Source organism: Scomber scombrus, chromosome 13 (genome assembly GCF_963691925.1).
Source record: "Scomber scombrus chromosome 13, fScoSco1.1, whole genome shotgun sequence".
NCBI lineage: Eukaryota > Metazoa > Chordata > Actinopteri > Scombriformes > Scombridae > Scomber > Scomber scombrus.
Genome location: NC_084982.1, coordinates 2,781,271 through 2,797,717, shown reverse-complemented (window position 1 = coordinate 2,797,717; position 16,447 = coordinate 2,781,271). Strand labels below are relative to the sequence as shown.

Below are 16,447 nucleotides of genomic sequence, written 5' to 3'. Positions count from 1 at the left end.
TGGCATTCAAATTAATATATCATTCACAAAAGTATGTAATTTAACAACTGAGAGAAGCAATGAATGACATGTCAACCCGAGAAATCTTTCTATTCAAAATGGACATATTTAATTGCAGGTACTATATCCAACATGTAATAATCTGTCAGTAATCATCAAAGCTTGATTTTAAATAATTATCCATCATTTTAATTGGCACTGGAACACGGGGGGGAAAGAGGGGCATCAGTATTCTCAGCTTCACTTTGTAACTTACCAGCACAATAAATGTCTGAAATGTTCTTTATGTTATAAAAAAAATGGATTCAATGATACTGAAACAGGTGAATTTGTCTTTCATCTCACATATTTGGAAGTTGGAAGTGTAATTGTTTGATTTGGACTTGTCTTCACGTGATTTAATGTTAAATTTGACTTGTTTGTTTCACAGATCACTTATACTCAGTGTTACAAGTTAGTGAGGGTTACTTACACATTTTCTGGATCTGACTCAGCACTCAGTATAAAAAAATATCACATTATAGGACCTGATATAGATTAAAATGGGCAGGTCTGTATGAATCCTTTAAAGATCTGGATTATTCTTGCATACTTTAACAGACCTTTAAAGAAACGCATATTTTGTTGGGCGTGTTTAGTTTGTGTGTCTGAATGCATCATGATTCAGTGATTTCGGTCCAGTGTCAGAAATGTATGAAATGTGAGCTTGTCGTACTGATTTTTTCAGAGCATGATGCCAAATTCATCTGGAGGAAAATGTATCACTTCTTCTTTGGCGATATATTGGATGCCTGCGCACTACGTTTCTGTTTTTTCTATTTATTTTTTTTTTAACTAGCTGAGTATTTAATACACACCTGTGTACTGTGAACTGTGTTATTTGTCTGTTTCTGACTTCCCAAATTGAGATATTGGGACTAATATAAAGTTATGACAAATGTTTTTAAAAAAGTATTCACATGGGGCCAAGATTTCTCCATAAAGCTCTTTGTTGTGTGCAGTGAAAATGTAGTTTGTTTTCTCTGAATGTTTAATTCCTGGCATATGTGTCACATGACCACATTTATTATTACAGTATACTAGATTAACATTATATATAATATTAATATACCATAGGTTTTTCAGTTGAGTTTGTTCCATTTTTTTGTTCTGGACAAGCAGCAGCTTTGATGTGGCATTGCTGTACATATTCTGAATTATATTGAGTATTTCATTCAATATTTAATATCCAGTACCACAACACACAGCTGTAATTGTTTCATCTCCAAACATGCACACAGAAAACCAAAGCATGGTCACCAGTTTATTTCTTGGCTTTAACAGACAAACTAAAACTAAATATGAGATACATGAAACTGGTCAGCGAGAACATCCTAAAATCAGACCACAGAAGAAAAGTTTCAATCTATAAACAACGGGCAGGAATAAACTGGAATAACACATAAAGTGGGATGACAAAAGACATAAAGAAATAAAAATGTACAACACATTCTTTTCACTGTTTCATGATCAGGAAAATCAGGTTAGCAAACCTTAGTATAACTACACAACATTGTCTACATGTGTCAGATAGTAGTAGAATGATAGACTTTATAACGTTAACATCCTGAATAAAATTGAGCTCTTTGGCTCCGCCCACTAAGGTGGAGATCTTAAAAAAAAAAAAAAAAGAAAAAAAAAGATGGCTTAAAATGTGAAGCTGACTCCACCCCTCGGTGACTTCGGTCCTTTTTGAGAAGATCTCTTTCTTCAGAAGAAGCCACACACCTGTACGAAGTCATGTGACCACCGAGCTCCTCGTCTGATGTTGATGTTGTTCACGCAGAGCGGCTGCTCACGCCTGAAACAAAAACACACGTAAATCAGCCTCACTGCTATCATTCACCAGTTTAACTTAGTGACTGAGTGGTGGATTTTTCATTTGCCTCAGTAGGTGGTGGAGACCAAAACAGACCTTAAAGGAGACTATTAACTTGCTTATGTCAGGTGGAAACAAACATTGTGGCTAGACGTATAAATAGGTGACATACGCCATTACAACCTTTTACGGTCATAGTATGCCAATGTTTTATCTACACCCCCCCACTACCCCCTCCAAAATATTGAATGGCTGACCACCAATAGCTACCACTGTATCACAGCTGTTAACTGTGCTGGTTATGATCGGAAGCTGTGTGTTACCATGTTTAGGGGATAACATTAATATTTGGAACAGACTGAGAATATAAATGGACAGTGGAGAGGTTGCTTATGATAGGACAGGTCTATCAACTGTCTTCCATGAAGAAGCTACCAACTTTTCAGACTACAAGTGGTGTATATTCGATGCTCAAAAATGTAAGTTTTTGGTGGGTTATCCACATCAGTTGTGCAGACAACAACCAAAATGAGGGACTGTTCGTGATGTACTGCTTGTATATATATATATATACAGTATCTCCATATGTGGCAGCCCAACATAAAACAGGCCTGGATGCTGTTTGGTTTCCAGATCCTGTAAATGATGCACATTGTACAGAAATTCTGCCAGGAAGAGGCGTGTGTGCTTCAGTGGCACAGTATGAGTGTGTGTGTGAATGTCGTGTCCATGGAGGTCTCTACATACCTCAGAGAGGGGATCTCGGACAGACAGACGGACTTCACGTGGACGTCTCCCTGTCTGTAGAACGCTCCGATGTTCTTCAGCTCAATGGAGTGGATCTCACACAGAGCTGCAGGGTGAGACAACACCGTCCTGTACACCGTCGTATCCGCCTGACTGAAATATACACAGCGTGCACGTTAATAACGTTGTCATAACCAAGACAAGACAGATGCAAACATTCATCACAGCGGACAGTTATTGCCTTCTTTATTTATTACTTTATTAACAAGCTGACTGTGACATCTTCCACTGCCTCTGCTTTGTATTCAACAAGGAAGACCATTTCTTTGGTTGGTTGGTTGGCTCTATTTTCCTTTTTATTAATGCAAAAATATGTTTACTATCAAAAGAGTATAAGTATACAATCAAGCAACTAGAAAATGGCTCATTCACACTCAAAAAAAGAGCAGAAAGAGTCATCCTGAACTAATGCAGAGGCACTTTTCCTCTCTCTACACTTCTGCCACTACATCCTGCACCTGGACGGGCCCTTTACAATTACATAGACTATAAATAGAAATTGGCCGCTCACCTTTTCTTAGGGGAAAAGAAGTTACAGTACAAACTTTGAGGATGAGTGGAATTGAATTGCAGCCTGTGCAGTCAGAGCTGAATATAAGGAAGCCACAAGATTGTTGTCACAGTCCATTTTGCTCTGCCTACACTTATTTATTATACTTTTAATTATTGGTATCCACATGTTGGAGCCAAAAATGTGCCACTCATGAATTCTTTACTTTTGAATGTGTGATTTTAAATTTTGGATTTGAAGTTTAATAAGGATTAAGGACTAAATTAACCATAATTGCTCTGTATTTATTCTCTAATTATTCTTTAATAACAGGACTAATATTTCAGTATCTCCAGTTTCTACATATATGATCAAAGATGTTTCATGAAAACATCTTTGATAATCTTTTTATTTATTATTTCAGAGCAATGTTTCACAGCTGCACTTTATTGGCTACATACAATTTGGCACGTTTGCCTTTTATATTATACTGAGCCATGGTACACTTTATAATGTGTTGTTAGACACTGACAATGTTAGATAAAGGTAATGTTAATGGTATTCAGTCTTGCTTTTAACCCATCCTAACTAGTAGGAGCAGTGTGCAGCCATTGTGCAGCGCCCAACTCCAGATCTATACCAGTGCCTTCATCACTGGGCACTGACAGGAGATTTAACCTATAATACATGTTGTTTTTTTTAGGTCAATGTTAAATGTTTGAGGTGCGGTACCTACATCCTGAACCTGTGCTCTGTTCCCAGGTTCTCTGTCCTCAGTGTCACTTCCACATCTGCGCTTTTATCCAGGGCAGAAACCTCCAGCACCAGCAGGATGTGATGAGCTGAGCGGGAGGAACAGAGACATTGTGTATACACACTTATGATTGATGGCATGAAAGTAGGACACAATATGAAACATTAACACAGTAGATAGCTATTTACACACCTTCACTGACACAATACCAACATTTTAGAGAAGGCAATGTGCTAAAGTGTTTTTTTGAATTATTTAGTCCACTGAAACTGTGGTTTACTGACTAGCAGTTGAAGGACAAGCAGAGGAGCTTCTGATAGGGCAACAAGGGAAGTGAAACTTGAGATGCTGAAAGCTAAACAGTACTGCAGTGGGCCAGAAGTAAGTTAGAATGGAGGACTATAGGTCAAACGGTATAGATTGTGTCATTGGTGTTAATAAATGATGTAATGGATAAGACTTTATAGACGCATGTCGGGGACTTTAATGCAAATCGGCATTGCCTTGGAATGGAGAGACGATGACGTGTCCTTTCTCTCTCCACAAGGTTAACAACTGCAATGTCCAGACAACTTGAACACCACACTATTGAACATTTATATAAAGCAACAGTCTTTTAATTATATATTTTTTTAGCTGTACATTCGTGGTCCCCCCTGAGGATGAACTGTAATCACTCAAATGACCCTCTGACTTTCCCTCTAGTGTCAACATCAGGTCAAATTTTTAATTGGTCCAATATGCAAAAATAATGACAGCCGCAGTCAAAGCACTAAGGGAATTAAACTTCTTTTCTTTCTTTTTCTTTTATTCTTATTAAAAACAGCTCTCTCTCTCTCTCTCTCTCTCTCTCTCTCTCTCTCTCTCTCTCTCTCTCTCTCTCTCTCTCTCTCTCTCTCTCTCTCTCTCTCTCTCTCTCTCTCTCTCTCACACACACACACACACACACACCACAGCACTCACCGCAAAAAGGTGGCGAAGAAGTCGTGAGGAGGAATAGCTTCTGCTCTTTGGGAACCGGTGATACGGTTATCCTGCTGTTTTCTGATAAACCTGGAACACACACACACACACACACACGCACGGTGCATGAGGGTCACACTGTAGGCCCCTCTGTACGTCACAAATTAAAAGAACTGCCATGTACATTAACTGTGTCATTGTATCAGCGTGCGCTGGCGTATCAGGGGGTGAAATGATAAGAAGCTGCCAAATGCTGCCTTGTGACGAGACGAGAGGCGCTGTCTGAGTGCAGCCTGATGCCATATCTCCAAGTGATACTGAGACTACACGGAGAACAAAACAAGGCTGCCAAATTTATATTTTTCATTCTTTTATAGACTGGTGTCACCAATTCTGTCATTCTGCATGATAATAAAAAATCCTTTAGTGCTACTGTCCTTTTCATTTGTGTCTGTGTTTTCCATTTGTGATTGTGCAGGTCTTTGGATAAGGTGAAATAATTATGTGTCACATTTTTGCATAGATGGTAAATTATGAAAAATCAATGCATTAGTCTGTTAAAAAATATACCTCGGTCTAGTCGCTGTGGCTTCAGCACTAAAACATACAAAACACCTTGAATCTAAAACAAAATCCTGCTGTCTGTTTTTCACTTTGTGGGAGGACATAACAGTGATGGATGAAAATTGAAATCTGTGTCATTCCGGCACATTGAAAATACTCCATAAAATTCAAAATCGTATAGCTTGTGACAGCTCAAAATATCCAATATCCTCCAGTAAAATGTAGGTAGCTCAAAATTCTACCTAAATACAGTACTTTATTAAACTGTAGAAGTTGCATTAGCAGTAATAGGAACATTATCAATGGAGTGGCAATACTAGCAGCAGCAAGAGTAGTATCATAGTAGTGATAGCAGTACCATAGCAGTAGTAATGGAAAGTTGTAGCAACAGCAACATCTGTACTATGAATGTAGCAGCAGCATTAATTGCAATAGTGGCACAAAATATGTAGTCTTTAAAGTACAGGTGACTTTGGAACACCTGAACATGTGGACAACATCTCTCTACAACAAGTATACAGCAATGTTACATATGGATGGAATTATAGTGTAAATAAATGATTCCCCTTTTGCAGGGGAACCCCTGGAGCAATGAATCCTGACTATTCACTCCACATGTGTTATGTATATGGGTTATGTACTCTCACCTATAACTGGACATCTCCCCTTGAAGACATCACAGTCCAAACAGTTTCCCTTCAAGAAGTCCTCATAGCTGGAGCACGGGATGCCAATCAAAGGGCACGAGCCATTCAGCGCGCTCATGTAAACGTGCAGCGCCCTCATGTGGTCACATATCACGTAGCCATACACTGGAAAATACACAAGAACTAACAAACACAGACACACTAAGGGAGCCAACTGGAGTGGAGACTGTAGTTTATTAGTAGATTATAAGTCAGTGTTATCCATAAAAAAAAAAAAAAAAAAAAAAAAAAAATATATATATATATATTCAGGACAGTAACAGTAACAGTAAATATATACAGACTCCCAATGGGAAAGTGTGAGAAAGTCCCTTTTCCCTTTCCCATTTGGACCCTACTGTATAAAAAGACATATAAAATATAATAAGAAAAAATAAAAAGCAATAATGTATATATATGAAATTCAATATATATAAAAAGACAGAATCCGTAAATCTAAATACTATAGAAAGTTATTACACAGATGGCGGTCACATATAGTATCATTGGTCTAGAATATTGCAACAATGCTAGATTACAGTGTGTATGTGTGCACGTGTATCTGTGTGCGGTATGCTTGTGTGTTCCTTATGAAAAAGTAGGAGCCTATACCACGGAGGACACATCAGCAACTCAAAGAGAAAGAATGAAGCTGCTGCTCTCTTGTTACTATTTTAGTACTCACTTGAGGCAAACCGGGAGCGTGCGCATCCAGTCTGGTCCTTGCCTCCGTTCAGAAAGAAGTCCACATGACCCACGGGGATGGAGATGCCAAAATCTGATGCAGGAGAAACATACCTCATTAATATTGTCACTATTTATAGTTGTCACTGCAAGTGCTGCTTTTTTTTACTCCTTACACTGTTTAATCACTGTAAACACAAATCTAAGGTTTGAAGGGAAAATTTGAAGTTTGATGCCCCCCTGAACAATTTGATGCCCCCTGAACAATTGGTGCGCAGAATCCTTCTGACGCAAAGGGGGGAGGAAACACCGGATCTATTCCCAGTTCCGGATTACATCAAAAAAAAGGACATTTCAGATGATGAGAAGGAACCGTGAGTTAAAGAAAAATGAACAATAACTGATGTATTCCTCAGAAGAAAAGATGGAGAAAAAAAGTATCCTTGGCATCATACATATATTCACATTTTAAGTTTGCTGTTCAACCTTGTGTGTAAAAATAACATACTCATAGTCATATCATGTATTCATTAAAGTGTTCTAGTCAATAGATAATAGAATAATAACCCAAATAAGGGTCACAGCCCCAGCTGTGACCTGAGTTTCCTTGTCTGTCTTGTCCCCTCTCCTTTGTGTTTTGTCTCTGTGTGTGTGTGTGTGTGTGTGTGTGTGTGTGGCCTCCTGGTTCCTCCCCTGCCTGTTCTTCTCCACACCTGGTCTCCATCTCATCATCATCGATCTCCACACCTGACCTCAATCACCTCAACAAGCTGCTGCAGTATTTAGGACCGGTTCTTCTTCCCATTCATCGCCAGTGTTTTGGCCTTCCCCACCTGCTGGTACCCTGCCTCTGTCCCCTGGATCCCTCTCCTCGTGTACTGCCTTCCTCTCCTGGACATTCCCTCACCAACCTTCCCTGGAACCCTACCTCAGACCTAGCCACTGCTCCCTCACTACCCCCACTCTGCCTATTATTAAAACCCTTTTTTGTTACCTACAGTTCTTTCTCTTGTCTCTGGTCTGCTCTGGGGTCCTGTTATTTCTGGACGTGACAATAAGTATGTTACATCTAGCTAAAGAAACGTGTTGTGTGAGTAGGTTCTTAGTCCATCCATAACATATTCGACGCCATCAGCAAAGATCTAAGGAATAGAGATAGACCGCCCACTGGGAGGGGGCGATGGAGGGATTTTCCTGTGCTCAACAGCCAGTCAGGTTTTTCGCCTTCATCAGAAAAAGCAGAAACTAAAAGTGTGTTTAATGGTTCAGATATGTTTTAAATACCCTTGTGTATTAGACTGTGATTGCGTTGAAATGTCATATATCACCATATCATGTGTGTGTTTGCAAGTATATCATGTTCATGTTTAAAGGGGGCGCCCAAGCCATTCTCTAGGCTAAAAGAACTACTGGTTGCACTCAGAGGCATACATCATACCCATACAAACATACAGAGGAAGATTCATCATACCAAATCTCTACGGACATGTATGATAAAATCATAAAGAGGAGGGACTATGTAGTGGCAGATCGTGACAACAACAACCACAAAGGTCAACAGATGCACCAATGTGGACATGTCGCAACAAGCCTGTGTAGGGACTTTTTGCCTTAAAAGGATGTTTTGAAGACAGCATTACTGGAACAGTCTCAGTTTACAGGAAACCAGATCTTAGCTGGAAGCACCGGGTCGCTTCGACCTGGCACACACCATAATGCCAAAGACGGGAGGGGACGGAGAAGCGCCAGCTGTTTTCGATAATCTTCGTTGTGTATGCAGTTGTTTTACCGCATCTCCAATAAAGATCCCAGTCGGCTGTTCAACTACTTCTGTTCTCGGTCTCTTGCTTTAAAGTTAGTAAAGTTAAGTTATCAAGGAATTATCTTACAATACTAACTGTTGATGTTCTAACATGGAGGAAAATATACTTCCTAAGTCCTCTATCACGGACAACAATACACAGGTTTTTAAAGTAGTCTCACAGTCAGAGTCCGTGTGTATGGCGTCAACAAACTGAGCGTCGGAAGGGTCGAGCCGGTCGTAGGTGTCAGCTCCTTTAAACATGGGTCCGGCGGGGTCGAGACCTGGTAACAAGAAAGGGAAACAATATAACAGATTATTAGGAATAGGGTTCACATCATTAGAAAATAATAGGGATTTTTTTCTTTCACTTGTCTGATAATGAAAGTAAAAAAAAAAAGATGAATAACAGTTGAGAATCTAATTATTATTATTTTGTATTTTAACTTGAATTGTGGCCTTAAAATGGACACTGATGTGTAGTGGTGTACTACGTTTACATGTTTATTACGGGGCCAAAATGTAATCTACAGCCCTTTCTCCACCACCTCATCTTACTCCCATGCATGAGAACATTAGCAGCTTGGTTTTCGTCATTAGGCTGTAACCCTAACCAAAGTACCTGTGGTTTAGCAACACTTTGCTGATGTGCAACACCCAGTGAGAAGTTGGTGTTAGTATTTGCTGATCCGAACATTGCGTCATGAGAATAAAAGACAGCAATAGCTGAAATATACAGAAGTAGATAGAGGACACAAAAAGGAAACAACGGATGGATTTGATTTGGTTTTCCTCAATTCTATTGTGTTTCCTCTCCATTACTGCTGCAAAAATAACAATTACACATGGTATTGAGTACAAACTGCAAAACAACAGCTTCAACTTCTCGTTTCAGCATGTATTACGCAAGTCTCACTGCTGACATTTGAGTCCGACTGTTTTATGTTTTTTTTCCTTAATCATCAAGGACATCTTGTAATTCTAAAACTTGTAAAGTCTGAACTTAACCGACCTCTATAGCAACCGAGAGGACTCACTTCAGAAAGATGGCGACGGTCTGTTCATCGTGTCGCGTTATTGACCGATAACCCTTTCAGATATTTTATCATTACCATTTACCATTTTGACATTTAAAAATATGCGTTCTAGTAAATTCCAAAATTCAGCTCAGCATCTGTTGAGTCTCTGAATTTGATATTCAAACATGCACCAGCCTCTCCACTCAGACAAAAAGAATATAAACAAGTGAACAGTGGTGCATTGTGTTGAGTGCTGTGTTCTGGTATGAGGGGACCGTGCCTCTCCACACAGCTTTAGAGTGGCTCTTATCAAAGTGCCGTTGTCCTTTGAAGGATCTTGCTAATCTTGCAATGTCACACTGACACGCATTCACAGACAAGAGGCTCTGTGAGAGACCTTCATAATCTTGCCCATTGTTACTCTTAGTTTTTTTCTCTAGGCATTGCAGAATAATAATCATAGCTGGTGCCTTTTTTTCCCCCCTATCACCAACAGTATTGCTGCTTGTTGAAGTTCCTTGTCATGGTACATCAGGACTGAGGCTGATTATTTAAAGGTTTTTAACAAACAAAAATGGCATTTTCTAACACAAAACGTCCTGAATCTGCCATAAGATGTTAATAGTGACTTTTGCTTTCCTTAAAGGTCTCCTGAAAAGTCAGATTGATTTGTTCTCACTCGACTCACCTGTGATTCTTGCGATCTTCCCCTCAAAAAGAGTCCCGACGAAACCAGCGACGTGCGCCCCGAGACTGACCCCAATGAAGTGGAAGGAATCAAGTTTGCATCCATGTTCCTGTTGAAGACAATAAACTTAACTTAATACTCTGTCACTATATGCAAAATACCTCAATATGTGACTGATTTAGTAAAAGAGTAGAATCAATGCTCTGTATCTGGATTGTAACTGTAAAACTTATATGCAATAAGGCTAAGCAGTACAGTAGTAGTGATGGAAGTATATTTACTATATGAATATCCTCTTTTAAAACACAATATCAACTGGAACAGTGAAATCAGAGTTTTAAACTTCTCTTCTGAAAAAAAGGCCACTGTGTTCACCAGCTAGTCACTAACTCGGTGTGTCCACTGCCGGTGGTGGGTTTCATTAAAGTGTGACTAATAGTGAGACTGACCCAAAACATTAAAGTTACAGTCCATAAAACCAAGAGTCTGGTGATAACCAGAGATCTTTTGCTCCTTTGTCAATGTAAAATGATTAATATAGGTTAAAGGTAAGTTGTGACAAACAAACAAAAAACCAACAGTGGATTTGTGTCGTTGGGGGCCCCTTGCAGTATCTGAGGCCTACAGTTGCTCAAAAGTAATAGCTGTACTAATCCTTAAGTTAACATATAAAACGTCTTTATTTATCTCTATCTTTACATTTTTAGTTAAAGTAGATTTTAACCTTTAATCGTCATCTCAAGTTACAACATTAAGATATTCTAAATGTCACTTGTTTTATTAAATGTTGAACTAATTGTCTACGGGTCAGTGATAAATAAGGGTTGGCAAGTTGAGCAATTCAAAAATATCTTTAAAAATACATTTAAAAGCAACTTCAGGTTGGTTAAAATGTACATTTTGTATATTTGTCGGTTTTGTGTCAATTTAAAAAAAAACAAAAAACTGAATGCTCCTGAAAATGTCAAATGGTGCAACCACAAAAATATAAATATTCAATATTTTATCCACCTACAGTGTATTTGGACTTATACTAATAATGACTTCATTTAAACAATGTAAATGTTTCCTGATCTCCATGGTTACCAGAGTAAATGTAATATTTAGAACAATATATATTTAATATAAAAGTTATAATGTAAGATCATGCCAAACTAGTTGATATGGTGTTTTATTGAGAATTTAGTGTTTTTAAGCAAGTTTAATTATTTGGTACAAAGTTTTTATGGTTACACCACTTAGACATTTTTGCCATAATCCTCTAATATATTCTGTCAAAATGGATTAAAAGCTAAATTTGATGCTGGGTCCACAATGTCCTCATTGATTCCTAAAATGTAACTAGTTTACGAGTAAATCATCCAAAAGAAAATATGACAGTAAGAATAAATCCTAAATCCTCTGTAGCATCTTTTTCACCTGCAGCTGGTTGATGAGGACAGAGATCTGTACAGCCACCTCCTTGTAATTCTCCACCACCAGGTTGTAGGCGAAGGAGGCACCATAGACCCAATCCACCACCAGGACATTCACATCCTGGACTCTAAGGAGGGCCTGCCCCAACTCTTTCACCCAGGCCGGCTTACTGCCCAAGGCCCTGCAAGCGTGGAGTGATAGGTGGGAGGATGAAGAAAAAAGGTCAGAGAGACACAGAGGGAGGGATGGAGGAAAGTTTGTTTGAGTTCACTTCCCTTTTCATAGTGAAGTGTTGCTCTGTACTCATGACCACTGTCACTTTTTGCATTACTGTTGAGTGTGTTAGTATACTAACACTTGCTTATTAACACACAGCTAGGGCTGAAGGGAGTGTCATTTGCTTTGCAGATATTTAATCACAAACCAAACTACTGCAAATTGCTACTTCAAACTACCACCTGTCAGACTGACATTACCATTCACCCTTTTCTGGTGTTTAATATCTCTATTGTATGGGTTTTTTTGTCCTGCACATGTACGTGACTAGGGTTGGATATGCACACTCATAAAATAGGTTTTCCATTAGTTTCCATGTTGTTATTAGTTTGGGTTAGGGTTAGTCTTTGCGTGACCGAAACATGACCTATTTCTTGAGTTAATCCTTTAGCCTGTTATTTGTTGTGTATGAAAGGGCACACATTATGCTCATTTCCAGCTCTGTATTTTCATGCTGGGACTCCATTAGAGTAGCTTTGCATGATTCACAATTCAAAAAAAACTCCTTATTTATCTTACAGCTTTATACTTATCCTGTCTCCCTATGCCCCCCCCCCCCCCTCAATGTGCCCACTTTGTGCTGATTGGCCATCTTTCCAGGGACAGCACTTATCAGAGTCGCGTTAAGTTACCGCTGATGCAAACCCAACATTTATTGCTTTATTGCTTTATATTAAACACTTTTCAATGATAAAATAATGGGAACCTTTTATTGTGAAGACTGAATGAAACACGTTCCTCACTAAAAAATGGTTGACACTACAACATCTGGAGATACTCGGAGCTCGGAGTAGTAGATATAGCCACATGATGATGATGTTTGATGAAGGGCAGCAGACAACCAACACACCTCCAACAAGTAAACAGCTTATTTTAGTTTGCTGTTCTGTGTAATGGAAAAACACTCACAGTGTGCCAGCTCAGCTTGAGTCATGACTTGGTGTGACTACCCCCAAAACAATGGAAGAAAGGCATAATGTTAGCAGACCATATAAAGAAATTGTGTCATGAGCTGACATCGGCTTGGGCTGAATTAGAAAAAAAACAGCAGGAAACTGAGTGTCCAGGCTGACATTTAATATGACATTGTGACATTATATATGTGACTGAAATTTAAAAAAAGCATTATGTTCTAGTTAGTGAAGAGTAAATGAAAGAAAGGCTGAAAAACAAGGGTTAAAATGATCCTTAAACTATGATATATTAACACTGTTTATTAGATTATTTCTATTAACCTTTGTGTCGTCCTCCCGGGTCAAATTGACCCCATCTGTTTTGACTGTTCCTTCTTTACTTCCTTCCGTCTGTCCTTCCTTCCTCTCTCCTGTCTTTCTTTCCTCCCTTCCTTCTTTCCTCCCCCCTACCTTCCTCCCTTCCTTCTTTCCTTCCTTCCTCCGTTCCTCTTTTCCTTTCTCCCTCCCTCCTTCTTTCTTTCCTCCATCCTTCCTTCCTTCTTTCCTCCGTCATTCCTTCCTCCCTTCCTTCTTTCCTCTGTCCTTCTTTCCTTCCTTCCTCCCTTCCTCTTTTCCTTTCTCCCTCCCTCCCTCCTTCCTTCTTTCCTTTCTTCCTTTCCTACCTTTCTTCCTTCCCTCCTTCCTCCCTCCCTCCCTCCTTCCTTCTTTCCTTTCCTCCTTTCCTTCCTTCCTTCTTCCTACCTTCCTCCCTCCTTTCCTTCCTTCTTCCTCCCTTTCTTGACTCGAGGACAACAGGAGGGTTAAACCACTGACCTCAGAGTGAAGGTGTGATGTGTAAAAGGATGTGAGAGAAGAAAAATTATTAAAGAATAAAATAAAGATAAATCTAGGATAAATTATTGCATGACAGCTTTTGAATGTTGTTAGTATGTTGATAAATGTATGTCAATATATTATTTTCGGTATCAGTTATTTAAAAAAAATATTTTATTGTACATATAGTACAATAATTTATAATATATATTTTAAGGTGTCAGTGTTTTAATTCATATTTGAAAAACTGAAAAAAAAATCTATAGGCACATTCTTGGAGATTACATCATGACTCGTGTGACTGGACTTGATTGCAGTACATATCCTCTCATTTGTATCTGACTGCCTGTGTTTATTGATCTCTAACTCCTTACACAAGCACACACACACAGAGCAACTGCTTTGGGTTACTTATGCATGCTTTTAAAGGTCTACTCCTCACCTGTAACCATGGATGATCACCTTGGTTGGACGGGAGATGTTGAAGTAGGAGGCCTGTTGTGTGAGAGACTCTTGGTTGAACATGTGTGCACAGTCCATGTTTCTCCTTGTCATTAGCAGGTACTGAACCTGCAGCTTGTCGTTCTGCTGCCGGTACTCCTTCCATGTGGTGTTGTTGAGGTCGGCACACTCATCGTGTCTCTGTATTTCCTCTACACCTGGGGGTCAATTAGAAAGACGCGTTATTTCACAACATCTATATTGTGTTTTAGTCTTGTGCTGAAATGTATATTGACGTGTGTAATTGAAGGGGTTAATAAACATCTGCTTCCTATCTGTAACACTTGGCACCATATTATTAACCCTTACATACTGTTCAGGTCAAAAAAGCACAAACATGAAAATATTTTAAAATGGTATACTTTTGTATAGGTGCTACACATTTCTGCCTATTGAGGCTGCTCAAATTTGACCCATATCGACATTGCTTTTTGTTAAATTACTAGATAATAGTTTATAGTAGTTATGAGGATTTCTTTTTATGATCCAGATTCCATAAAGTTCTTGTAATTTTTAGCTCCCATAAAATACTTAATTTATATAATTATTGCTATGTTAAATTTTCATGTGTTAGGTAAAAATGGACATGAAGAAAATCCAAGAACGAGTGGTGTAAAATCTAAAAATACACTCTTTCTGCTCTCTGAAAAATGAATCAAGGTTTAATCACATTTATTGATCAGTCAGATCCACTATTGATGCTTTCTAAACACATCTGTGGTTCAAAAATTTGGTATTTGGACACTTTTTATGAGGGGATTCTTAGACCGGGTCAAATTGACCCAGAACACACTGCGAGGATGTAGAATATGAACAGTATGTAAAGGTTAATACATTCCAAATAAAATAAAATCAGAGCTGAATGGCTGATATGATCACATTTTGTTTTCAGGGTGGAAATAAATGATTAACATGTGTGCTTTTCTGCAATACCAATATTTTTTTCTTAAAAACACAATGTATAGTTGGTTGACCTTTATCATAATAATATGTGCTGTGTTATTCAGAACGTAAAGAAAATCTAAAGGTAGATGTCATATTAGAAAAAAGAAATAACCTTTTAGATTAGACGGTTCTTATTTCAGTGTAAGAATATGCAGATGATCCAGTAGTATTTTAGAATTGTATTAATCTCTGTCCCAATGAATACATGTACTTGCACTTAAAGTAAAATCCAGCTTTGTTATCAAAATCATGTATTATTTTTGGCTATTAAATGAGTTGTTGACAGTTGAATTGTTTCGTAATGCTTTAAGTACACAGTGTTAAGTGATCACAGTTTTACTCAGATTCATAACAAAGCTAAATCCTTTTTTTCTTACACTTTTACAGCTGGAGCTATTTAACAGAAAACAACCAAAAAGTAGTGTAGAATAAAATGCCTCCTTAATGGCCAGACCACTTACCTACCACCAGTGATAAGATGTAGATCGCCAAACCACAGAGAAGGACTGTTTTGTGTCCCCAAGGCATTTCTGCAGGAACAGAGCTGAATGGAGAAAGAAGCTGCCTGGGAACTTTAAGTTAGTGCTTAACGGTGCTCAGCTGCTCTGTTTAGCCCCAGATTGGTAGATGGAGATCAGCTCTTGGTTTGAGAAAATCTCAGCTCTGTGCAGTGCTGTAACTCTTCAACGCCTACTCAGCTTTTAACTGGCAAACATCAAGTAGGAAACAAGGCAGGAATCCATATGAAGCAGTCCAAAAAGAGGGCTTTAAGAATGGTTCTAATAATCATAAAAGACTTGACTGTGTTCCTTTTCTTGAAGCTCCACTTTAAGCCTGAACATATCGACAACAAACGTCTTTCTGTCCCGTTCTTTCTACTCACTCAACACATTTGTTAGTGGGTGATTGTTTTTTTTTTTTTTTTTTCCCCCAGACTCGTACTGGGATTGTTTTTCTCCCAGACTTGTACTGGGCCGACAAGTGGTTGAAGCTCTTTGCCTGGTGGTAAATCCATGACCTCATTGGTGTTCAATGGCTGTTTGTTTAAAATGCTGGACTCTGGCCTGGCTGCCCACTGGTTTGCATGTGTACGAGCTTGAAAGTGTGTGTGTGTGTGTGTGTGAGAGAGAGAGAGAGGATGGGTCAGTCTGTTGTGTCTGATGGAAAATCAGTCGTCAGCTGATTGATTTTTCCACTATCGACGCTCTATTATGCAATCTATGCTCTTTCTTAACATATTGAAAAACCTATGAATACATAGTCAATTT

General features: G+C 38.7%; 1 protein-coding gene across 2 annotated transcripts; it reads right to left on the bottom strand.

Annotated features, from left to right (window-relative positions):
* Positions 1–1,290: 1,290 nt before the first annotated feature.
* Positions 1,291–16,217, bottom strand: pla1a (phospholipase A1 member A). 2 transcript variants are annotated; one of them, XM_062431275.1, is made up of 11 exons: positions 15,641–16,217; positions 14,176–14,392; positions 11,734–11,911; positions 10,315–10,423; positions 8,790–8,891; positions 6,808–6,900; positions 6,084–6,266; positions 4,873–4,962; positions 3,892–3,997; positions 2,606–2,758; positions 1,291–1,840 (listed from the first exon to the last, which is right to left on the bottom strand). In XM_062431275.1, exons 1-11 carry the CDS (start codon positions 15,705–15,707, stop codon positions 1,750–1,752), a joined length of 1,389 nt encoding a protein of 462 aa, XP_062287259.1. In that variant the 5' UTR covers positions 15,708–16,217; the 3' UTR covers positions 1,291–1,749. The 2 variants fall into 2 exon arrangements, with proteins under 2 accessions (XP_062287259.1, XP_062287260.1); XM_062431276.1 differs by having other exon boundaries at positions 6,084–6,248.
* Between the last annotated feature and the right edge of the window lie 230 nt (positions 16,218–16,447).